The 25,752-nt window shown below is 47.5% G+C and overlaps 1 protein-coding gene across 6 annotated transcripts in view; it reads right to left on the bottom strand.

Annotated features, from left to right (window-relative positions):
• The window catches only part of LOC118260091 (PH and SEC7 domain-containing protein 3), a 109,491-nt gene extending 84,809 nt beyond the window's left edge, over positions 1–24,682 (bottom strand). For 5 of the 6 annotated variants that reach the window (XM_035570088.1, XM_035570085.1, XM_035570084.1 and 2 more), the window contains exons 1-2: positions 24,558–24,682; positions 11,348–11,456 (exon numbers count right to left, since the gene is read on the bottom strand). In XM_035570088.1, the coding sequence (XP_035425981.1) occupies positions 11,348–11,456; positions 24,558–24,578 (130 nt within the window). In that variant the 5' untranslated portion in view covers positions 24,579–24,682. The remainder of the gene's footprint in view (positions 1–11,347; positions 11,457–24,557) is intronic. The other variant, XM_035570089.2, reaches the window with a different exon arrangement.
• Positions 24,683–25,752: the final 1,070 nt, after the last annotated feature.

Genomic DNA, 25,752 nt, shown 5'->3' with positions numbered 1-25,752 from the left:
AAATACCACACATAGTGTGTGTGTGCATGGGATCAAAATGGCAGACTCGGACCACACCAAACCACAGCTTCTTCCCCAGTAGGTTCTCCAGAATCTCCATGCCTTTGATTTAATCACTCCAGAATGAAACTTCAGTGGGTCGGGTTTCACCTACATGACTCAGCTGCTGTTGAGGACAGTGCCTGGGCAAAGCAGGGACCTCTGCTGCAAAAGTCACACAGCCTCTGACCAAAGAGAAAGGTCCCATGGGGCCGTGAGGAGCAGGGATGCCCTGTCCACATCTGCAATGCTAGCCTGCCTCTGTCACAGAGTTTCCAAGCCCACAGGTGTGGGTGTACCAGATGAGTCTGAAGAAGACAGTGGTATCTTTTCTCCACACAAGCATCTCCAGGCACAGTGACTTTTCTAAGTGACTGGGAGCCCCAGATAAACAGCCCCCAATGTACATAAATTTGGTCACACATCCACACGATGCTAGGGTGCTGCAGCATTAATGCCAGTTGCTGCCCCATCACTGTAGATGTAAGTAAACCCTCCTTGGAGGGCTCAGCTCTACCTACAGCATCTCTTAGCTTGCAGACCCACCAGAGGGGGTGCCCCCCATGGGAGATGCCCCTCCAGCCCCAAAACCCCGGCACCGTGGGGCAGCACATGGCCATGCCCCCACTTCGGCACATCCCGAAGGAAGGCAATGGGAAGTGCCCACACAAGTTGGACCCCCACGCCTCTCTCTGACCCACACGCCTCTCTGGGCCCCTTGGAAGGAAGCCCAGAGCATCGGTGTCCCCCCGGCCCCCCATGGGGCTGGGATGCAGCCAACACGCACTGGAGGCCAAGCCCCAACAAGGCACCGCGCACAGCTCCTGCCAAGGGGCCAGGCTCATCTCTGCTAATTGCTATCTTAGCTTCTGAACTGACAGGAGGGAAAACAGAGGAGGCCTTATTTCTGGCAGTGAATGCCGCACACACTGCTGCATGCCCCATCCATCACCGATGGCCACCGCTTGCAGCAGTGAACAGTCCCAAACAAGTTTCTGCTTTGCTTCTCCTCCTGAACGTCTTTCACAACCTACTCCGAAGCAAACACAACCCTCTGGCGAGCCTGGTACACTCAGGAAAAGCCATGAGTACAGAACACACAGGCACATAGAGACGTACAGGAGCTTGCCATACGTGCAAGCTGCAAGTGCTTCACCTGGGCACCTTCACAGTAGAAACTTAAGGCCTTTTCTACCCTGAGGTCGCAGCAGCAATGCTCTGGGAGGACTTCTGCTGCTGCAATATGTGACCGCAAGCAAATGGGATTCTCGCCTTCACAGCATCCTGGAGAAACATTGCCTAATTCGGTGCCTGATGAAAAAAAAATCAAATGTGGCACCAAAGCGACAGCCTGTTCCCCCTGCGCCAGGTAGCACCACACACCATGCTGCTGAGGCCTCTGCTCCTTGCAGCACACCACCACCACCAGCTGCTCCTGGAAGGGGCAAAGCCTTCCCCGTGGCTCCGTGCACCGCTTCAGGTGCCCGAATCTGGAGGAGCTTGAGCTCTTTAAGGGAAACTCCTCCCTTATTCCCATCCACCACCACAGCATCATGTCTTGCTGCAGCTACTGGCATATCCTGTGCAACCCCATCCCCCAATATGACTGCATTACAAACAAGGCTAGAAAGGCAACAACAAAATTTAAGGACCGCACTGAAGATGAGCAGGGAAAAAAATACCCACCACCAAACAAACAATGAAAGGACACACACTCTCAGGTAACACCAATTTCTACTTTGAATTGAAGGTGACTTCTTTCAACAAAGCAAAAAAATGAAAAGGAGAGAGAAAGAGCTAAAACAGCACGGGGGCGAGTGGCGAGAAAACGGGCAAATATAACCTAACAGCAGCTGTCAGCCTTTCTTATGACCAGAGGTTGAAAGAATTCATGACTTAAATCAGGCATAGATATGATATTTCATAGGTAAATAGCCACTCCATTTCAATCAAGCTTGTCTACAGCATAATAAAAGGAAATTCTAGGAAGCAAAACACAAGTTACAAGCATAGACAGACATTTTGTTTACAGGTACATTTTACAAAAGAATGGTGTGTGTCTCTCTCTCTATACAGTATATAGATAGATAGATAGACAGATTAGCTAGCTAGAGAAATCAGATATATTTGCTTGAACAGTATCCTTACTCACAGAGGTTACTGTAGCTCCAGCAGTTACCCATTGGTCAAAGAAATAAAATGCACAGATCATCAGTTTATCTATAGCGATACCAGCTAATTCAATTGCTGCTGTTCTAGTCAACTGGAATCAAAATAGTTTCAAATTTCCTGGCAGCTGCTGCCCTGCACTGCACACAATGATGTAAATGGAAGCTTTCTGAGTATTATGAAACTGATGGGGGAACTGCAGTCTCATTCAGTCTATCGCCGGAGCTAAGGAGTCCACCTTGGCAGCTTGCAGGGGGAAAAAAAAAATCTCCTCCAGCACAGGCTGCCTGATGATATGCCAGGGCGATGTTTGTGCTTAACTGCCGGTTATTATAACCGTGTTCGTAGAGGAATAAAGGGGCAGAATGGTGATCCTGAGAGTGGCATGCTGGTTTCAGAGCAGAAGGCGCCTGACGGCATTTCAGTGTTACTGAGCTGGAAGGTTTCACACAACAGTGCAGGCATCTTGCATTTTATTTCTCTGCAGCTCCTTGCGCTGATCACTAGCAGCACGTAGGTGAGACTGCATGCAGAATCATACCATTTATCTTCTCCTGTTGCGGGCATGTATTGCCTTTATTTGTAAATGGCAAATTAGGGCCGTAAAAACAATGGGTGCACTGCAAGGAAATGATCTCTGGGTGACAAAGTTTAATGAACAGATCACAGCAGTTACGGCACGGTATCATTCCTGCACCTTTCTGGAGAGGGGAAGCCACAGGCATCGTGCACTCCCTCGGGCAGCAACTTCAGTGGTAACTAAGACTATCTGGATTTATAAAGCTGTGCCTGCGCAGGCTGAGCTGGAGCGGCCCCTGCCTGTGGGAGAGCAGGGATGCTGCCACGCCACCGTCAGCAGCCCTTTTGCCAAATGATGTCATTCTCCGTGCCGTTGATAGTCCTGTGTTAGCCAAAGCTGAGTGATTTACACGATGCAAGCACTGAGGATTTCTAAGCAGACTGCAAATGACCATATCTCGCTGCACGCACTGGGCGCACAGGTTTCTGCAGCTTGCAGTTGTTCTGGGCTTTTGGGCAGCTTGCTCACCTGGGGAAGCTGGAGCCAGGCCGCCACCAGGCCATCAGCATTACGCAAAAATCAGGTTGGTGGAAATACAGGAGCTGACAGAAGTAGGGAGAGCAGGGCGAAGGGGTAAGGGAGAGGTGCCTATAAAGTAAGCACAGGTTAAATGCCTGCCACCTCCACGCTTCCCTTAGCAAACACACAGTGGAGGTGAGGGGAGCCAAGGATACAGATGAGCCTATGCATAAGAAACGACCATGCAGACTGGGATCCCTCACCCCAATAAGAGAGGACCAGAGAGGGTCACTGGTGAGCCCCAAGGGCGCAGACCCAGTGGTGGCTGACAGCTCAGAAGTTAAACTGACCGGCACAGGGCAGGACACCGTCCATCCAGTGCTAGGAAGGACCAGGTCATCCCGTGCTGCTCAGGAAACCTCTGACCCGCAGGTTGCTGGAAGAAGTTACCAGAGAAGTGCTGCTCTGTGTAGTTCTTACTTAGTTCCCTAAATTCTGGTTTTTGGCCACAAGAGGCTGCATTAGGTGAACCTTCAGTCTGCCACAGGACAGCCACTCTCACACCAGGTACATTTACCAAGAGCATCTCCACCAGCTCCTTCAGCTCCAGCTCCTGCAGTCGGTGATGATGTGACAGGCAGGTTGTCACTGCCTGAGAAAGGAAGACGGAGGAGATATGAGTGTAAAGCCTGTCCACAAAGAAAGCAATGACAAGAGCAGCATGTAAAATATATGTGCGTATGCATGTGTGGTTTTTTACAATTGCAAGTCTTCTAGCTGTATTCCACATCATGGGCTTTCTGATGGAAAGCCTTAGGTAAATAACATTGAGACTCAGTTACATATTCCTTTTTACAGATTTTAGCCATTTCCCAGTGGTAAATGGGGTTTGGAAGCCTCCGGTGTAACTCAAACCACACTGAACTAAAAGCCCTCCACTGGGCACCTCATCGCTCCCCAAGCTGCAGGAAAGAAGGCACGCTGCCGCAGCAGCTCACAGGCCCACAGTGAGCTCAGAAGAGGACCCAGTCCAAAACTAACATACAGCACGTGCTGGGAGAGCTTAGTGTGAGGGATTATCCACTACAAATTGCTGCATGGGCCACAGATGGTCAGTGAGATAGCTTGGTCCCCAGAGTCATTACCCTGGAAAGCGAATGGGTAGACTGAAACAGCTGCTAGCACAAGGAGGAACGGGAGGGAATACAAAGGGAAAAACTGGGCTCACTACCCTGACGTCAGTGGGTCTTGTTATATGCAAAGCATTTCATTTCTTTAAAGGCACACCGCCTGCAGTGACAGAAAGAACCTTAAGTTTTGGTTTAAAAAAGTTGGAAAATATACGCATTAAGCTCAAAATTCAAATGGCAAATCCAAAAAGAATCCTAAATTTATAATTTTTCCATTGCTGTGATTTAGAAAGGAAGCTCCTAACAGGTGATTTTCCAAGTGCAGATAGATACAGTGATATCAAGAAACATTTAAAAAGCTCCCTAAGAACCTCAAGCTGAAAGCACAAACTTTTGGAGCAGTGACAACCCACAGCTGCTTTGACACTCACTCACAGCGCCTATAAAGTGAAGACTTTGTAGCTCCCTGAACCCACTTGCATTTATGTATTTAAAATATTGTCTTTTTAAAGAATCTTTTTAAAACCCTCAAAAAGCACTTTAAATGGAAAGATATTCTCAAATAAAGAAACCACTCCAGACTTCAAGGTAGAAATGACGGCTTAAAAACAAAAAAAGCAAAAACAAAACACACAATTGCTTACCAATCTGAGAAACCCTGCATCTTTGCAGCAGCTACTGAGGAAACTAGACACACCCCTGTGAGAGGATGTCATTTATTGCATTTTGAGATTCGGGATCAATTAGCTGGGCTAAGAGAAAGCTGGGTAAGCAGTCTTCAAAGCACCCCAGGAGCTGGATATTGAGTTATGCACACAGCTAAAATAAAAGTAGGGCATAGAGGGACGTGCACTTCCCAGGTTCAGAGTCTTTGCTGCTAAAGGTGCAGCTGGATGTTGCACGGGTACTCTTCAGCAAGCTAGCATGGTGAATGAGATTCCCTTCCTCAGTAAGCTGAATGGTGGTCAATAAACAACGCGGGGGTCCAGAGCAGAAGGCGCTCGTTAAAGTGTTGAACTGTGAATAGGAAAGATATTTGCTGTAGCATGTTACATTTTACAGTGTGGCAACAAGCCAGAATTTCATCTACCCATGTAATTTTAATTAGACGTCTTCTACATGTTCATTATCATGTCTCCTTTAGCAGCAGGAGAGTATACTGTTTCTCCAGAAGCCTTTAGAGATAAACCAAGGCTACAACATGATGGAAGGCTCCTGTCTGTGTGCTGCCTACCTCCTTTGTCTCAAAAGATGACAGGGCTGTAGCAAAGGAGAGAAGCGGAGCTGATGGCGAGGATAAGTGACGATGCAGCTGTGCCCCACTGCATCCACATACGGCGGTCGATCAAGTCAGCCAGCTGAGCCCCTCCTTTTGTGCCTTGTGGACTTGGCTTTGTTGTTCTGGGAAAGCATTTCTGCTCAGCTGCTGCTGAGCTCGGCCTGCACCCCGTATGCTCCAGGTGCCCGAAGAAGGCCAGCCACCACCAAGGGGCTGCCAGCATCACCAGGCCCCCAAATATTTGTGCATTTGGCGTCAGGGCGTTGCGCCGCTCCAGCCGGCAGCCCACAAATGGGGAGGTAATTACTGCCTCAACTCTGGCATTTCCTAGCTGCTGAGTGTTTAATTCTGCACCTTAAAAAAACAATAAACAAACAGCCCATGTTTTAACTATTATTTGTACTAAACCCTTGGCCTTCAAACAATTTTGTTGTTTACTGAGTCAAGGATGTGGTAATCTCCTCCCTGCAGCTGTAGGTTACGATAACTTGAACTACCCAGCTTTCAAGTGCAGGTCACAAGACATGCAATTTCCTCCTGCAGAGCCACGGACCTCGCGTAATGCCTCACTGCCAGCCAAAGAAGACAGCAAACATCAGGGACAATTAGGATAAAATGTAGTGATACCAAACCACCACTTAAAAACTCCTGCTGGTCTTCATTGTGTCAGAAATGGCAGTAGAGCCCCAGAAAGAACAAAAACTAAGCTTACAGATTCAAGAAGGCTCGACAGAACGATGGAATTTCAATTAAGAGCGTGTGGGCACCACAGATTTTAGCTATGCAGGAATCCAGTCTTGCATGTACCCCTGTTAAATGTTGCAGGACATACCTAAAACGAACATTTGACATACTCATCTTCACAGGCTCTGGTCACTGCAACGTGGATTTGCAATCAGCAGCCCTTCAACCTTCAGAAAACACTGTTTTGTACCTTCACAGGAAAGCAGAACTGCAGAGGAAAACAGCAGCCCAGGGTGCCTAGACCTTCAAGACTGCCTGGAAATGCGAAAGAGCAAGAAAGGAAAACATGACAAAGGGTGGTGTTATCGAAATGGACAGAGATGTGGTTAAAGTACTGGGGAAGACTGCAGTTAGCAATCCGTGCTAATATAAGAATGATGCAGTATGTGATCAAATTTGATGTAAGGGAAGTTTCAGAGTGGGAAGGTGTCACATTATGCAGTGCAAGGAGGATGCAGCAGAGCTGGACATGCATGACTGGAAGTGATGAAGAGAAAGAAAGCAAAGCAGAAGAGCAAAGGTCAACCTAGAAAGTCAGCAATATGTATTTTACAGAAAGGTAACGGGGTAACTTTCTCAAGGCTGCTTAAATCAGCAATATAGGGCCACCGTCTGGACACAATACTGGATAATGTTCTCAATGGGACCCTGCTTGAGCTGGGTGGTTGGACTAGATGATCTCCTGAGATCCCTTCCAACCTCAACTATTCTGTGATTTTGTGAAAAAGGGTGTACAAAAAAAACCAGCCACCATGTGCTTCCTCAGCTCCTGAAAGAAGCCAAAGAAATTCTAGAGCAAATGCACTCATTTCCATGATTCAGGTTCAGGAATGGGTAATGTGGCATGGGTTAAAGTACACATTTCATTTTCTTCTGCATGTCAGCTCTGGCACTGTTTGACCATTGGAAAGGTGATTCAGCATGCACTGCCAGGAGAAACTAAACCTTTTTTTTAGACCTTTTTTTTTTTTTTTACTCCATTTTTGCTGGCTTGCACTTGCTAAGAAAACAGATGAGCACAAGAGCTAGCATGAGACAATCCGCGGCAGCATGCGGCTGGGACCATCTCTTTTGGCAGAAGCAAGCTGTTAAATGAGCTCAGTTGCCTCATGACACCTCACTGTACACAAAACAGCTACTGACAGGCTTTCCAAAAAGCTATTTGTTTCACCAGGAATTCAAAAACAAGCTCCTTCCAGCAGCTGTTGGGAAAAGACCAGATTTGCATAGCAACCCGGGAACTACTTGTACAGGGTTTTTTTTGTGAAGAATGAGATTATACACTTAGTTACAGAGGAGGGGTGAAAGCTTTCCCCTCCTAGAAGTATCAGAGAAAAGACTGTTCATGAATCTTAAGCAGATATTTGCTTCTTAACAACTCCCTTGGATTTCTTTCGTCAAATAACAGGGATTAGGGAGGTCTTGGATTTCGTGTTTCTTTAAGCAATTATTTTGTAGGGTGTACAATGTACAATTGTACAATGTACAATTACAATGTAGGGTGTCCCCCCCCCTATTTTTCTTTCCCTGAGGAAGAACTTTTTCAACTCATTTTGTCAAAACTCTTTTTTTTTGGTATTTAAATGTATGAACTGCGAAGTCATAACAATCAGTACTCTGCAGCCTGCCAAAGCCTAAGAGATAGAGCTGCTCAATAGAGACCACTGTTTGCATGGCCAGTTCCAGAGGAGGATATGTTTCCAGACCCATACAAGTGCCCTTTATGTTAACACGGCTGAGGAGAGGTCTTGTCCGCTCCGGCTGAGTTCAGATTTTAGAAAATATTTTCTTTTGCTGGAGGCAGAAGGCTGGGGTTCCACCGAGGAGCAGGGCCGCAAGGCTGTGGAGGCAGCACGGTGCAGCCCCACGAGCAAGCTTCTGCAGGAAAATGCATGTCCCCTCATCCTCCCTGCACACAACGAGGGTCCAGGGGCCTGCTTCTGTGCTGATACATCTACCCCCTGCCTCGAGGAGGATGACCAGGGACAGAGGAGAACCAGGGACAGAGGAGAAAGGAAAGCCAGACAGGAGAGTCACACGCTGAAGACCAAGAGGCGAGTACAGAGACGATCTGGGATTGCAAATCTCCCAAATAAAAACAGACCGAGGGCAGTGAAGGAGAAAAAAGAGGAATTGTTTGCAATGTGGTAGCTTTATTAGCACGTACATTTGAATATAGCAATGAAACACCTCTTCTACACACATTTAACCATTTTTTTTTCTCCTCTCACCTGTGAAAATGACCGCTAGCTTAAACCTAGAAGGCAAAAATCAGCACAGCAGCTTATTAACAGCCTGCTGTCTCCAGAGAGAGACCTAGGCAAAGAGAAGTGTTTGCTACACCATCCCCCAGTCATTGTCCCTCTCTGTGAAGTGTCTTCTCCAATGCAAGTATTTCACTACCCAATTAAAAAAATCATACTCTCAACAGCATCCAGCAGGGCTTCGGCAATATGGCTGTGTCTGAGAGAAAGGATAAACTGGGAGGCAGAACTAATTAAGCCATTCGGCAGCTTATGTATTATGTTCTCATTTTCTGAGGCCAGCCAAGGCACGAGTGAAACCTCTTTAGGTCAGATAAATGAAAGTTCAGCTTTACTGCCCACAGCGACAAGCTGTTCTCCTGATTAAGTTTAAACACCAGTGCTGCTCCTGGGCCCTATTGCTGTCACTCATTTGTCTGAAACCTTACATACTTTGACCCATGAAAACCATGTCGTCTTTATTTTAAAAGCAACTTTAGAAAGTAGAAGGTTGGTTTGGATTTTCAGTGGTGTTTTTTTTCCCTTCCCCATCTAACACAGAGAAGGACAGAAAGACTTTCAGGCATAGCTGCTTCCTCCGAAACAGTCTTCATCCCCTGCAGATATGCCATGACATCTTCAACATAGGTTAAATCAAAGGAAACTACGACTATGTGCACAGGGTCCTGGGTTTGTACTACTGTGATCTGAGCCAGCCATCTGAGCCATCATTCACCTCCAGTAAATAAGCAACTGAAACCTTGAAGAAAACAAGTAGAAGGGGCAGCACCATTCTCATGCACCCATTTTGGCCAGGCATCTTCCAGGAGAAGGAGACTTCCTTTGCCTGTGATAGCAAGAAACCAGCCTGGGTAGGCACAATGCTGTGCAGCAGGGAACCTGAGTTTTGGGCAGGGGGAACAGGGGCCTTGAGGAGAGCACATATTCTCATCCTGGGAAAACACACAGCAGAAGCAGTACAGTTTGGCAGACCTTTATCACAGCCAAAGGGACAAAGGGGGCTGCAAATCCCAGGCTGGCCAAGTACAGGTCTAGCTGGCCAGGAGACAGGGCGAGAAGACTCTTCTAGGTCCCGTCTGGATTTCGACTTCTGTGAATCTGCTAAAAGGAGAAGGACCAATCTGCCATACGGGAAGGGAAGTCTTTCTGAGACTCTGCTTGGTCTTTATCACAGTCATTAACTCTGTGGGCATAATGGTATAGAAAAAGCACCTTTACAACACAGTTGTGGGGTATAATTCACAGATGTGAGACGTTAACCACTTAAATATTTGGAAACTCTCCCTGGAATTCACTCCCTTTTCACTGAGTGTTAGCCCCTACTGGTAGTTTCTGATTAATAAAGGTACAGAAGGAGATTCAGAAACAAGGCAAGAAGCATCACAGGAAAAATATGGCAAAGTACACACTTAAGCCAATAAAGCCGCCCTTTATTTTAACTCTAAGTACCCATGCAGCACAGAATGCTCATCGCATTTGATAATTGTTTTGGTTAGTAATGACAATAGATTCACTTGCATTTATTAGACACAGCATGCTTTATTTAATGCCAATCTCCGGAAATGTACTAATGCCTGCTGACAGTGCTCTCACATTGTCTCTCCCCAAACAAGAAATGAGGTCATTGTGATTCATGTAATAATGTGATATACATTTTTGTGGCAAGTTGTAAGTTTTCAAAACTCCTAAACAGGAGCATCTGTGTGGTTTTGTTCTTCCCCCTGCTCTGCAACTACGATTTCCCAAGTGGAAGAAATAACTTTAGAAAATCCAGGAGAAATTGTCACTTTCCAGAGCTCACTTCTGCTTTTTCTTTTTTTCTCTTTATTTTTTTTTTCCTCTTGACTGAAGTGGAAGACCATACACAGCTTGTTTCTGTACAGAGTGCTGCCCTTCTCTGGCAGGAAGGGAATCTTCTTTAATTAAAAGTGACATTCCAGAAAGTTTGCAATTTAGAAAGGATCAAGGTGCAAAGAGAACAGCCTGAGGAAATGCTTTTGCAAAGAGGGCAGGGATTGGTGGTAATTAAAATGAAGCAAAAGAAATAGGTATAGTAACTACTATTTTATTTTTCTTCTAAGCTTGGACTGGGAAAAGGTAGAAAACGCCCTCTGTTTACAAGGAAAACATAGAAACAAGATTGATCCTTAGGCATAAAATTAGATACTATGTCTGGATAACATGAATTACTAAATACAGAGGAGGGAGCAGTTCAGGTACCACCTCAAATATCTAAATTAAAATCTTATCTACCTCTAGCTGTAGGAACAGCAGCGTGCAGCTCACAAAGGACACATTCCTGGAAGGACTGCCAGGCAGAGCCATGTTTTGGCATGCAGAGTGCAGACGCGTGGCTAAGATGGCTCCACTGCAGAGAAGGGCTGAGGTTTCCTCCGCCAGCCCCTTGGCTGAGTGTGACCGGCACCCAAGTCCCCACCGTCACATCAAGGTGGCCCAGGTGAGCCAAAGAGACAGGTGGGGGCATAAGACAAGGAACTGCTACCATTTGCTGTGGCCAAACCATCAGGGTCCTTTGGTCTGGTACTTGCACTGCGTGCCAGCGAAGAGCAGCGTAGCACAGCGAGCAAGCCCTTGCGGGGTCATTCAGCAGCAGCTTCTGCAATTCCTTCCTGAGGGCCTTCAGAGGATGTTTTTGCACACATTAGTGATAAATAGCACTTACCCATTTCTGAAGGCTTCTCTTCTTCCAAGCCAAATAAAAATTCATATTTGGCCTTGGCAACAGTCTGGGCGTGAGCTGATACATCATTATCCCACACAAGTGCTTCTGCCTGCAGAGTCAAAATAAACAAAGCTTATTTATCTTTTAGCAAAAAAAAAAATGGCAGCAGGAACACGAAATCCATTCAGGTGGGCTGTCAGGAAGGATTTTCAAAGTGCTAACTGTTCACTTATCTCTATTAGCATCACACCATTACCACCACTAAGATCAAGAACAGCAGACCTGAGCGAACTCACACTGCCTTTGAAGGGCTCATCTCTGAGTCTTTGAACCCAAACATTTCAGTATCAGGCAATGATCGTTAGAGCAGCCAACACCGCGCCCCTTTAGCAGTCTTAGGCACTGCAAGGCCAGCAGCATTGGCTAACCATATCAGTTACACCACCTAAGACTGAAAGTGCCTAGGCCATAGCACAGAATCACAGAATATTTGGAGTTGGAAAGGATCCACACGGGTCATCAAGGCCAACACCTGGATCTGCACAGGACCGTCAAAAAATCAGATATGTCTGACAGCATTGTCCAAACATTTCTTGAATCCAAATATCAGTATCAGAAACAGTAAATTCAAGTAAGGATGTCACAAAACTGGGACCTATGGGGAAAAAAAAAATTGGAAAGGATGTTTTTTTTGAGAAGAGACTGGGGTGAAGAAGGGAGTAGACAGGACTACAACATGGAGGGTCAGAAATGTGAAAAAGGATAATAAGGCAAGCAAATACATGGCCAGTGATGTTTTACAATCCCTGTCCTCCCTGTCCTCAGGGTCCCAGGCCTGTGCCTGACCACCACCACCTAAATCAGGATGACAATCCGTCCTGTTTTTATGATCCCACCACACAAGTCAGACCTGCTTGTGCAGTCATGAGGAGGCTCAGGGTGGTCCTCCTGGCTACCAGGGGAGCACCTGGGAGGACGGATGGACAGGCAGATAAAGCATCTTGGTGTCACGCAGGCCTGGTGCCACCAGCACATACCCGCTGCCTCCTACTCATACGAAGCAATTTGAAAGAAAAAGGTCCAGTTTCTCAGAGGAAAGAGAGGCTGCACGACTAACATGAAAATTACTTTTCTGCACAGGTGAGGACAAATCAAATCTCCACGATGAAGTATACACCAGCAATAAAGTGTAGTGCAAATACTGTCTGCAGTCAGCTTTAAGTTGCTATCCAGCTGGGCAAGACAGAGCCTGTAATTCTTCTGTCTGAAGTGACAGATGAAATAAATCATTAACTCTATAAATTCTTCGGTGACCTTTGTATTCACATCCTATGTCTTAGGCAGCCAGGCAGCCAGTTCTTACAGCTTATCAAGTCATTTCATGGTTCACGCTGGCAAAAGCCCTAGCTTACAAAAATACTTTAAAAAAAAAAAAAAAAAAAGTCAGATGGAACATTCTGCCCCCCAGGACAATAATAACTTTCATGCACTTCCAACAAATACCTTAGAGTAAGCGTCAGCTACAAACAGAAATTCAAAGTACAGGAGACATAATTCACAGCAACACACAGTCAAGGCTCTTTTAATCAGAGATGGATGGAATCACAAATCTATACGTTCCCCCAAGGCCAGCTCTACAACAATTACATTTTCTTCTAAGACCACACTGACAAATAACCATCTTGCTCCGTGCCCTAGAACTGCTCCAGGCTTTCCTGGACTTTTTTCCCTATTACTTCTCCCACACCTCCGTGTTGAACCAGTTCTGCAGAATTGAGTCCAGCTCACATGTGTAATAACTGAGCAGTCATACATGAGGTTCTTGGATGTATTTATCATTCACTGGCCTAACTATCCATTACTAGGGCTCCAATAGCTACTTTGATGGACCTCCTAACTCTAGTTGGCCAAATACTTCAGGAAAAGCATGGAGAAATAGAGCAAAGACTTTCTAGCACAAAGACGAATTATATCATGACCACGATGATGTGTTCATTCACAGGATATGGGGCAGGAAGAACTGGGAAAGGAACGGGTACACGCAGAGCACGCAGAAGAAGATTCAGTCTGAGATAACCTGGTCAAAAGCAGCTTATGGAGCCAGATGAAAATTCAGCCTATGCAGTTGATGCAATGGGATGCGATGGCTAAACTTCTGGCTGGTGCCAAATCCCACCTACACATGAATGAAATAGTAAATAAAATGCACAGAGCAGTCCAGTTCCTCAACAATCAGAAATTTCTGATCTACACACCTCTGAGATACAGCATCTCGATCCCTCAGCACTGCTCTTCAAGACTTAACAGACATCTGCTGCACTAAGCTTCCTTGTCAGCAAACACATTTTCCAAATGCCTGTATTTGCCTATACCTTATCATGAAGCATTGAAAAAGATTTCAGTTCACAACACCCTCTGCACCACCCAGTAACAGGATGAAATGAACGATCTTTCAGTTTACAGGGCAGCATTTATCAGTTTGGTGCCTAGGCAAGGACTGCAAGACCTTCGTCCTGGCACGTGAAAGAGAGAACTTTATTTTCAGAAGTGCTCAGCGCTGCTGATGAGAATTCCATATAGTGGCTGGTGTATGGAAACAACTGAGCCTGACATTTATCTAGGCAGTCAGAGCGATATAAGGATGTATAAAGGTAAAGCAGTTCACAGCCTCCAGATCCAGGCTTGAGGATAAGGTCATGGTATTTCATCCAAACAAAAAATATTAAAAACAAAAAGAGAGGGGGAGGGAGAGAATGTGAATGCTGTGAGGCATGAACTGATTTTAAGACTATTGCTTTACTGTGGTCCTTCCTTAGAGACAGAGGGAAGAAGAGTTAGAAAACAAAGAGAAAAAATTTGCTCTCCTTTTCTTATCTCAATCTGCCACTCGCCCAAATCTTGCTGAAGTTGTAATGCCCCTGAAACTGGAGCTCAGAGGAGGGCTGGGCAAATATTCCCGGAGCTTTCCAGGCTGCATTAGCAAGGATTAAAAGAAAGCAAGATTGGAAAGGATGACGAAAAAACCTCCTGCTTAAGCCTTCTCCCTCAGCCCAAGAGCAAAGAAATCTGCACCCGGGCCATCTCATTTCACAACTGCTTCCCTCAGAGGGCTTTAACCACCACTTTTGATGCGTCTGGTGTTTGTCACCACCAGAGAGGGTGACGGTCACTCAGAGCATCAATCCCCTTAAATCAGCCCAGCTGTACATTCATTTCTCATGAGCCACATACACACCGTTTTTCAGTCCGATTAAGCTCTGGGCAGAGTGGCAGCAAGCACCTGCCCATTTGTTCACCCCTCTTGCAGCCCTTTCTGCCTCCTTGATCATGTTTGACCAAGCCTGCTCCTCTGGGTCTCGGATCTTGGTTGGGAGTTGGGGAGCCTGCATTTGCCTCTTGGGAGAATTTCATTTAATGTTCGTGAGTCTGCGTTTGCTTGCATGTGCCAGTCCTCACCCCTCAGACCTCCTAGCACCACACTGGACCTTGCTGTTGATCCTGCACAAGGCGTTGGCATGAGCCAGCAGAGCTCCCACCTCGCTGGTGTTTCATCCTTTCCCTGAGGCAGAGGAGATTGCTTAGGAAGTGCCCACAGCACTTGTGTTTTAAGGCTATCACGGTAAGCAAAGCTGCTGAATGCATGTTTCAGCACCAAAGTGAGCAGCAGTAGGATGTTCAGACCTCAGGGGTCCTGCTCCTCTGGCGTGAGCTGCCACATCCAGGTAAGTCAGGCGGCTATGAATCACACACAGCATCTCTGCCCAGCTCTGCTGCCTGAATGCTAACCGGAGCAGCAGGTCAGTAGCTGCAAGGAAAAACCATTGCCACAGTCTGTCCCTGAAAGGTGGCTTGATCCAGACCCAAAGCATGAGCTGTTTGCCAGCTTTCCTGAAGCGCAACGTCTCTTGCTGGGTGAATTTGATTTCAGTTCCAGTTATGAGCTCCCCTCAAACTGCCCCAGATATTTAGATGGTATGGCTGAGTCATTAAAACCTGAAGGAAATGCTTCTCCTTTCTCCACGGAAAGAAAGCACCAAAGCATCGTCTTTTGAATTTAACTGAGGTTCTGGCCAGGACCTTTTGGGGACAGACTGTTTTCTTCTTGGGGACTTTTTTTTTTTTCCCATTACATACCTACATTCCACACAGCATTAACTGAGGAACACCAAAGTCTGGTTCTCTCCCTGCCTTTTGGAGCTGAACTGATAGGAGAGTTGGGCTCCATCTCCGTGGCTCTCAGCAGCAGGAAACAACATTGTCCACAGCTGCTGACACCAGAAACGGGCCAGTCTGAGCAAAAAGAGATGGTGTGAACCCATGACACTTGAAGCATTCACACTTACGGTTGTGTTCTGTCTGAAAATGTCTAACAAGGGGGAAGTGTTTAAAGGAGCAGATAATTAACTGAAAAAAAATCAGCCTGGAGTCCCTTTGACCTTCTGACAGGACAGATGTTGTGAGACAGACCACGGTGACTCCATGCAGGAGACTTGATAACATGGTGCTCGGGAAAGAGCAGAACGGGATGGGTGCTCAAGCCTGAGCCTTCAGGAGCAGACAAAATGCTGGACAGCAGGAACCCTGTCATGTCTAAAACACATCAGCAGGAAGGTGTCTAAGGACCCGAGGGAACGGCATGGAGCTGGGACAGGGGAGGGTCAGGCTGGGTGTTAGGGAAAGGTTCTGCACCCAGAGGGTGGTCGGGCACTGGCACAGGCTGCCCAGGGCAGCGCTCATGGCACCGAGCCTGCCAGAGTTCAAGGAGCGTTTGAACAACGCTCTGAGGCATATGGCCTGATTTTTTGGGTGGTGCTTTGTATAGCCAGGAGTTCAAACCGATGATTCTCGAGGGTCCCTTCCAATTCAGGATATGCTGTGTTTCTGTGACCTCTCATGAAGGGCTGTGAGCCAGGACAGGGAAGTGAAATTGCCCTTGGGGAGACCACTGCAACCTTTCTTAATAAAACACTGCCACCCTACCCCCAGAAAAAAATTGTTAATCTAATTCTTCTAGGCTTACAGGAGGATCCGGAAGGAACTGGGTAGTTGGCGCAGGGGTTTCCACAGCTAAGTCACACCATGAGGGAGCCTTGGGGGAGCCCTGTTTTTGCCCTCTCATAGCTTCACATCTCCTCCTTCCAGAGCTGACCACCTTCCCCTCGGCTGCACAGCTGGTGGGAACTAAGTATATTAGAAGTCAGCTGTGGAAGACTTCACAGACACACTCAGACCATTTCTAACTCCAGGACTGTCCTATCCTCACTTCTTCATCAGCATCCCTTGCAGCAAGAAGCCAAATGCCTCTCAGGAGCCTATCATACTCCCTGACCTGGTGAGTTTTAGCTCTCAGGAGGAGCTTAGGTATCTACCTTGATGTTCTCTTCCACAGCCCAGAAGCTTCCTCAGAGACTAGCTGAAACACAGTAACTGGTAAAGGAGCTAGCTTCAAAAAATATATGAAAAAACACGTAAGGGAGAGGCAAGAATGATGGATGGAAGGTTTCCAGAGATCTGCAGCCTTCTCCAGCAAGTTGCCAGAAGAGCAAATGGGAGAACATCTGAGCCAGGCTGCCGTGCTGTGGTCAGTTCTTCATGGAGACATGCAGCGAGAGCTTTACCTCTGCTGTCGTGGATGGACAAGCCTCCCAAGGGCCCGGTACCATTAATGGTCAGCCCTTGTTTTTAAGCAGGGTTATCATTCCTGTGTGGGCGTGAACTTAGCAAGTCTTCATGCTTTTGACAGGTTGTGCTAATTGTTCTGAAAAGACTATTTCTGCTGAGCTTTTCTTAAGTCCCTTTCCTAAGTAACAGGATGAAATGGGGAAAGACAGAGTTAAAATAAACTTGCTAGCTGGTGAAAGCCAATGCAATGACAGCAGAGAGAGCTGAGAGAGTGCTGGTGCTCACAAAAAGACCGCTAAGGTTTATAGTTTTTATTTTTGTATGACCTCGAACACCATGTTCGTGTTTTCCTCACACACCCTCCCACATGCTAATATACATGTTCGCAATTTTTAAATTAAAGCATTAGTAAATAGATTAAGACTGAAAAGAACAGGAGTTTTGCATGGCTAAACCTCACCTGGGGCTGCCGAAGTCAATGCTAGCAAAGGTTCTGGAAGAAAAGAAAACTCATCCTATGGTTTAAACTAATTTCTAACTATCAGGAGTTACAGGGAGATATCTGCAAAGAGACAGGAGGTAGGGGAGGAAGGAAAGGACTGGTGTGAGGGCACTCCCTATAACCATTCTCCAGCAGAAAAGCTTGAATTATACAAAGGGATAACAGATGCAGCTTTCCAACTAAAGGAAAGAGATGGCTGAGAGATATATAGCAGAGATGCATGCAGGCACAAGGGGTCTGGAAAAGCCTGTGAGAAGTGACCCACTACCTCTTTTAATACAACAGCCAGAGGACATCAGAAGAAGGTATTAGGAGTCAGCATCAGACCAAGCAGAAGGAGATGGTTCCCCACACAGTCTGCAGTCAAACCAGAGAGCTCCCTGCAAAGCAATGTCATGGAAACCAGAAGCCTACAGGAGCTGAAAAGGAAGGCAAACAATCTCAAGGGGTACAAATCCTCCACGCAGGTAGAAAACACGTCCACCTCACGATACTCCACGCTGAGCTCCTGCCAGGCACCTGCGGACATCCATGACCACCTACAGGCTGCTGGGCTGACCTGACCGTGGGTCTAACCCAGAAGAGCCGTCTGCTCTTACCTGCTTACCAGGCTTTGGCATCTCCCTGCACGAGGCAGCCCTTGGGCTCTGCAGCCGGGCAGGCGGCTCCACTCCTCCGTCCCCACCGCAGGGCTCTCCGTGGCACACGCCCTGCACCCTCACTCGCCCCAGGAATTTGCCAAAAGGAACTGGGGCTCTGCAGGCTTTTCATCGCGCTCGGGACGCTGACGAATTTGTTTACCAGGAACAGCCTCCTGGGAAGCGTTCAGGACGAAGAGAGCAGAACTAACAGGGCGCAGATACTATCGAGGCTATTCTCTGTCCTCAAAGGCACACTTCACAAAAGTTCAGTGTCTGATGAGAGGCTCAATTCAGAAACTAGGCACAAGAGTCTCCTCTCAGAAAAAGCCATGGGAAACGTGACTAAAAATGCATTCCTTACCAGCAGAATCAAACAGCTGCAGGTAAACTTTGTTTTCAGTCTGTTAGTCTTGTTCTACACCTGTACTTCAGTTTTTCTCCCCTTAAAGAAATGTTTGCTTTGTTGTTTGGTCGAAGCTGTCAGGAAGCAGTCAGCTGCTATACTGAATTAAATGCTTTTTATTATGCAAAGGCTGACACTGTCTGAGCTGTAACTGCGTGAATGTGTACAGCATTTTAATTCAAAGTCTTTATGATTACACTTTACCTTTAAAGGTCACTCAGCATTTTCTATTTGCCGAGTCAGTGATTTTTGATGTGTGCTGTATAGACCTCTAGATGTCTATGCATTATTTCTAAGGTAAGCACACAGATCAAGTCAAAGCAAGCCCATCAAGAGGTAGGCTGCAGCTCACTGCATGAAGAACCACCTGCTTAAATATAAAGCACAGATAGAGTAAAAAGATCCAAAACATTAAAAGTCACAATACAAGTCTTTTTTCTTAGTTATCTCAGACAGCATTGGGATGGAGTCCTGATCTAAGAAAAATAGCACAAAGCCTGCATTTTTTTACTCAGAGAATTCAGCAGTGCATGTACTAGACATCTTGCATTTACTTTTTTTTGTCCAATCTGTTCCAAGTATATTTAGCAAACTGACAGACTGCTTCTGTTCAGCAGGTATTGCACTTCCATGATATTTAGGTATCTCAGAAGGCAGAACAATGTTTAGACAGCTACAGTTGCCCCACATGGATTTCAGCTCCACAGAAGCTAAAATCTGGTGCCTCAGGAGCCTACCAGAAGTTACATCTGTATCTTTAAGCAACTTACTTTTTTTTCAAAACCCAAGCCAACATCTGCTGAGACTTGAGAACTTGCAAAGCTCATCCCTTCCCACATGCTGTACATTCCCTATGTTGAGCTAAAAACACTGTTTTTATGGATGGATGTAAAGAAAGAGAAGAGTTATCAGGAGAGTTCATCTGCCTTTCCCAAATCAGCGTTACAAACATGGTTGGTCTAAGACAGTAGCTCGAAGTGACTATAATATTCTTTGCACCTCAAGTTCAGGGAATGGAACAGTGAGGGGGGGGGGGGGGGAAAAAGCACTTTGCACAAGAGCGACTGGAAGAACTTACATTTGCAAAGGTGTAAAAACCTGTATTTCCTCTGAGGCAAAGACAAGCTGTAGAGCTACAACACAACAAAAGAGCATGCAAAGATGTGTATATATCTGCCTCTAACTTAGAAACAGCTCTTTGACCCTGCATGATTATTTCATATCACATATTTAAATTAATTTTACAATGTTCACCTCCATTATTCTTTCCAAACCTTACCTAGATTTAACAGAAGTTATTCAGGTCAGCAACCTGACTGAAGTTTGAGTTGATCTGTCCTCCCCTGGCAGAACTGAGGCAGAAGTTAGGAGTCACACCAACTAAATTTATGTAAGCCTCCTGCTGTGCAGATACTGGAGGACTGAAAAGATGTTTTTGCAAGAGCAGACTGTTTGCCTGCTAAGGAAGCGTGAGTTAGGGAGTGCCAGCACTGGCACCCTCAGGCAGCCGTGGCCCCATAGATGGCCAGGAGCCACCAGGCAGTTCCAACCATGGCAGGAAGGCAGAAGAGAAGACACCAGAAGTTATATATTCCCTGCAAGCAGCACAAAGTAGGCCAGCTGGCACACGTGTCCCACTGGTGGAGAAGCTAATACACACTTCTTCCTTTTTTTTGTTGTTTTGTTTTCATTAGGCCACGGAGACTCCACACACAACCAAGCTGATGAAAACCAGAACTCACTGGTGCTAAAATTTGTCGTCTTCTGAAGGAAGTTCCTTCCTGGTACCAGTTCTTCTATTAGGGCCGAAATGCAGCCATATCCCAGGCTAAGTGCATCTTGCCATTGCATTTGGCATTTGTCCAGCCTGGGAGATGTGGTTATTACCCCAGTGACACTTCCTGTTTGAAAACTGTTGTGAAATAATAATGAGTACAATTTGGAGATAAGCCACCTCTTCCACTGTGGCATTTCACGCTAAGAAAGGAAAGGATGCCGCATTCATCGCTTCCGCAAAAAGGGAGGTCTCGACTGTTTAATCTTTGCCATTTGAGTTGTTTCCTTAGTCCTCCCAAACTACTGTGTCACAGACTCAAGACAATGCCTTCTTGTTCAGCCCTTTTACCTGGCATCAAAAAAAATTGCTGTGGTCACAACATGAAGCCCTTGGTAAGCATGACAGCTACCGGTGTGCCTTGGCAGCCCAGCCTCAAAAGCCCACCCCAGCCTGGTCTCCTCAGGCTAATGACACCAGTCGTGGCACCGACAATCTTTTTGTACAGTGCACAGTTAGGAAAGCAAGCCATGGCAAACACTATGCGTTTCCAGCAGCTGGAGCTGGTGGCTGAGGCACTTGCTGGAGGTGCAGAGCTCCTGCTCTGACAGACAGCTTGATCCTGTGCCCCGGCAGGTTTGTTTGCTTACAGCATCCAGGAAGTACAGTCAATTCAGGAGCAATTCAAGCTTCAAGGGCTAGATAATACCTGAGCTATTCTCACTCCTCATTCAACCCCATGGCAACCTAGCCTCACCCGGAATCAGCTTCACTCCACCCTGCTTTTACACCCCATCCACGACCCATCGTGCTTGCCTGAGACACAGAGCACGAATACCCAGATGCATTAGCATCCCAGGGGCCTGTGGTCTCCGGCAGGAGCCAGCGTGACAGCAAGAAAAGTCCCAGAGCAAGGAGGGGGCGTGCTCACAAAAAGCATCTGGAAACACACTGCAAGAACATACTTCAAATGGTGTAATTCCTGAGAGGAACAGGACACTTAGGGCTGGTCTGAAAGTGTCGGGCAGGCACTTACCACTGGGCTGAAATAGCTTTTTCATCCCACAGAAACATGCTATTTCAACGCCCCCACCCAGCTTCATCTCAGTGCAAACAGGAAAAAAGGACTGGAAATAACCTCTGCTACCACGGGTGCCGGAGCATAGAAATCCCCTCAGAAGGAGATTCAGACTCTGAAGACACAAATTGCTCAAGACGTGCCTCGGTCCATCTGTGTCCCTGCTGCTCCGCATGGTGACGGCCTGGAGGAGCTCTCTGATCACAGATACCCCTCTCAGCTGAACCTCCAGAGGAAGGACCCCCAGCTGTACATCCCCCTGGGACATGGCAGCCGCCCAGGCCACCAAGCAGATCTGTGCAGGACAGCAAGACAGAGAAATCCCCCCTCTGGCAGGATTCAGGCGCAGCTTTCCACCAAGGTGACAAAGCAGCCCTTCATGGCAAAAGGAGGACGCATGTCACTGAGTCCCAAGACTTCTCCCACCTCTTCAAGCCAGGCCTGCAAGCCTGGTGCTGGCCAAGGCCGCCAGATGCTGCAGCCCGGAGATCCCAGCAGCCACATGCGTTTCACCAGCCGCAGAGCCGACATGGGGTGGGATGCTCTGGCTGCCTCAAACTTTGAGCCTTGGCAACAGCTCGTTGGTTTTGCACAACCTTGCCCTCAGAAGCATGACAAGATTGCTACCAGGTACCCCAGACACCCATCTACTTGCACTCACCAGACACTGTCTCCTTCATCCCTACTTTTTGCTTCCTCCCCAAACCACTACATTGTGCTACCTCTAAACAACCTTCGAACCACCAGTGCAGGGCACAGCTTCCAGAAGAACCCAAGGCACTAGCTCGCTCAAGACCCTTGTAACTAAACAGAGGTACTCCATAAAGCAGCAAGTTGAGCAACTCAAAAAACCATACCCTGGCTCCCAGGCCTGTCAGCCCATGTCCCCACCGAGCAGACATCCTTTCCAGTCACCATCAGTGCCTCATGCACGAGGACCGTTCACCAGCTGTGGCCAAAGGATCCTTCCCACATGCCGACAGCCACGTGTGGAGCACGACTTAACGCCACCATGGCCACCAGCCCCAACATCAAAGCTCTCAGCAGTTGGGATGTTCGTTCCAAGCATAGCATGTTCGTCACGACAGCTGCTTGTCTGCATAGATGCTCTGTGGCACCAGTCCACAATCCTCATGCAGACCGGCTGCCTCTTCATCCCACAGGAAACAAACTCCAACCTGCCTCTTAAATCCAAGCTTGAAATCTAAAAGCCTAACTCTCCTGGTAACATGGGCAAGAACAGAGAGGATGAGGTGGGGAGGGGAATTGCTCTGAACTGCATTCAGGTCTTTTAGCCACCCAGTTTGACAACAGCAAAGAAATTCTTGCTCCCCCAGTTTCAGCAGCCTTCCTGGGAGGAGGAGGAAGAAAAAATATCTGTTGTGTTCACTAGGATCCTCACCGCTCTTCTTTTCAATCTGATGGCATTAGAAATGGCAAGAGTAATCCGCTCAAGCACCAGCAGCACAAGAGGACCTCCTTCATACAGGTACATTGTGCAAGAATTTTATCTATCAAGAAGTCCTATTTTTTTTGTGTATCAAGTTTAGAGGAGAGCAATGCATAACATTCTTGAAATTGTTTTTAACATCACCACTACCACAAAGGAATTTCTTACACTCTTTTCTACAGTGAACCAAGGCTATAACTGAATGGGAGCATTTGCACAGGGATTCCTACATGGTTTAACCTCACCTTCTCTCCCACCAAAGGCATACTCCCAAAACCAACGACTGTATAGCCAAATTCTCAGCGTGTGCAAATCAACAGGGCTAGGTCAGACTTAGAGCTAGTGTTAAACTGGTAACATCTGCTAAAGCACATCAACTAAGGATGTGACCGATGAAAGTGCATTTTGAGTAGAAAGAGGTTCCTTTCTGCTAGCTAAACCAGAAAGGCCTGGATGATTATCAGCAGCCTATTAAAACTGCTTTAAAAACTGTGTACGCAACCAGCAGTTTCATTAGAAATATTGCATTTGATTTTCACTCTCTGTTTTAATGGCCCTACGCACAGACAGAATTAAAGTGTGACTGAAGCTGCAAAAGCAGAAGTAATTGCAGTTACCTATTACACACCCAAATCACTTCAATAACACATAGATGTGCTCTGCCTGACAATATACTAACTGGCACCATGTGGGAGCCACGTAATTGTTGTTTATGGCACGGAAATACTGCGTCTATGTGAGAAGTTAGCATCTTCTGTGAGTTTGTGTGAAGTTCAAGCTCATTACAACTCTATGTTTATGTTTGCATTGAGAAGCTTGGCTTCTGAGCACGGCAGCAGGGCTTACGATAACACCCTAATAGTGCAGGAGTGTCCCTGTGCAAGTTCAATGTTGTAAAACTTTACACCTTTGGTGAATTCATCTCAACCCTACTCCTCCTCAGAAAGCACAATGCTATTAACTCAGCCAAAGATGCTGATTTTTGCACTACATCTCATTTAATTCAAGAATTTGGCATGATTAAGAGAGCCTGTCAGTGCAGCAACAGTGCTGATTTGTTACATTAGCACAGAGACAGAAGCAAAACCAACCATACAAGATGCAGGTTGGGGGTCCCAGCCCTGGGATGGGGGCTCCCAGCGCTGCCTCTCTGGTGATGTTGGTGCTTCTGGGGAGCTACCAGTAGTGAGTGCCTTAGTGGGCCCTGAGTTTTTGCCCCTTAGGGCTATGCACAAAGAGAGAGAGAGAAAAAATGAAAAAGGTAACGTTAAAAAGGAGAGGGGGGAAAGAAGAGGAGAGGGAGAAAAGAGGGGGAAAAGGGAAAAGAGGGGGAAAAGAGTGGGGAAAGAGGGGGGAAAGGGAAAAGAAAAAAAATGAAGAGGAAAAAGAAAAAAAGAAGGAAAAGAGAAAAGGAGAAGCTAAAAGAAAAAGGAGAAGCTAAAAGAAAAGGAAAAGCTAAGAAAAAAAAAAAAGAAAGGAAAATACAGAAAAAAAGCTACAAGAAAAAAAAAAAAAGCTAGAAGAAAGGAAAAGGTAAAAAAGGGAAAAGAGAAAGGTTAAAAAAAAAAAAAAAAAAAAGGAAAACGGAGAGGAGATACGGGAGAAGACCGGGAAAAAAAAAAAAAAAGTGTTAAGAAAGAAAAAGGGAAAGTAAAGGCAGGCGAGGAGGTGCCCCCGGCTGGGCGCGCCGCCCGCCCGGCTCCCGCTCGGCTCCCGCACGCCGGCACCCGCCGCCCTTACCGCACCGCCGCCTCCCTCCATCTTCCATCGCCGGCCGCGGCGGATCGCAGCCGCCCTCCCGCGAGGCCGTACCGTGCCGTGCCGCACCGCGCCGTGCCGTGCCGGGCCGGGCCGGGCCGTGGCGCCCTGCCGGCCCCGCAGCGCCGGCGGCGGAGCCGGGCAGCGCGGCCGCGGGCGGCCCCAGCTTGGTGGGCGCGGCGGGTCCGGGCCGGGCCGGGCCGGCGGCGGGGCCGGGCCGGGCCGGGCCGGGCCGGGCCGGGCGAGGCGGGGCGGGGTGTGGGCGGGCCGGGCCGGGCCGGGCCGGGAAGGGAAGGGAAGGGAAGGGAAGGGGGCTGGAAGGGGAAGCGAGGAGTGGGGGTGGACGTAAGGAAGGGGAAGAGGAACGGAGTGCACCACGTGCTCGTCAAAAAAAGATTGAATTTAAAAAAATGAAGAAAGAGGGGGGATTTCGGGATTACCGAAGAACAGGGCACAAAACAGGCTGCGTACCCATAACGACGGCGCTTGTGAGCGGCGCTCCCCAAAGCCCGCAGGCGTCAGGACGTGCTGTGCTCTGCTGAGCTCCTAAATCCCTTAAGTGCTTCTCGCAGTCGCTGGAAAAAACAATAATTTTTTTTTTTTAATGCCCTTTTTCAGCCCAGGGGCTTCTCCCTGCAGCCTGGCTCCAGAAAGCGAAAGAGCGCAGATGTCTCCAGAGCAGCCCCGTCTGTGCCTTCTGAGCCGATTTATGTTTCACAGTTCACTGGAAGTTCTCCCCGATCTTCAGGTTTCCGAGCACGCCATCACGCGCCGGGGTTTCTCTAACCAGAAACTACAACCTGTCCCTTCTAGCAAGAGACGGGTTTCCCCGTCAGAAGCTGCAGTTAGAAAATACCCCAGGGTCTCGCGGCCCCCCTCGCAGCAGCTACGCCAAGCAGCTGACAGGCTGGCGGGAGGAGGATGTTAGCTGCCTCCTCGCTTGCTGCGAATTTGTGCTTTGCTCACTAGCCGTCAAACGCTTTAATTTCTTCAGCTGCAGCAAGGCTTTCTGCTGGGCACCCAGGATTGATCGGGGTGTTATCACACTGGAAACCCGATGGGAAGTCATTGCCATTTCAGAGTTGGCCACGTGCAGTTTTGCCAGAGCTCCTCCACAGCCAGTGGCACTTTATCACCTGAGGACAAGGCATGGGCTGTGGACAGGACAGCAGTGAAG

Source organism: Cygnus atratus, chromosome Z (assembly GCF_013377495.2).
Source record: "Cygnus atratus isolate AKBS03 ecotype Queensland, Australia chromosome Z, CAtr_DNAZoo_HiC_assembly, whole genome shotgun sequence".
Taxonomy (NCBI): Eukaryota; Metazoa; Chordata; class Aves; order Anseriformes; family Anatidae; genus Cygnus; species Cygnus atratus.
This window is presented reverse-complemented; position numbering and strand designations above follow the sequence as displayed.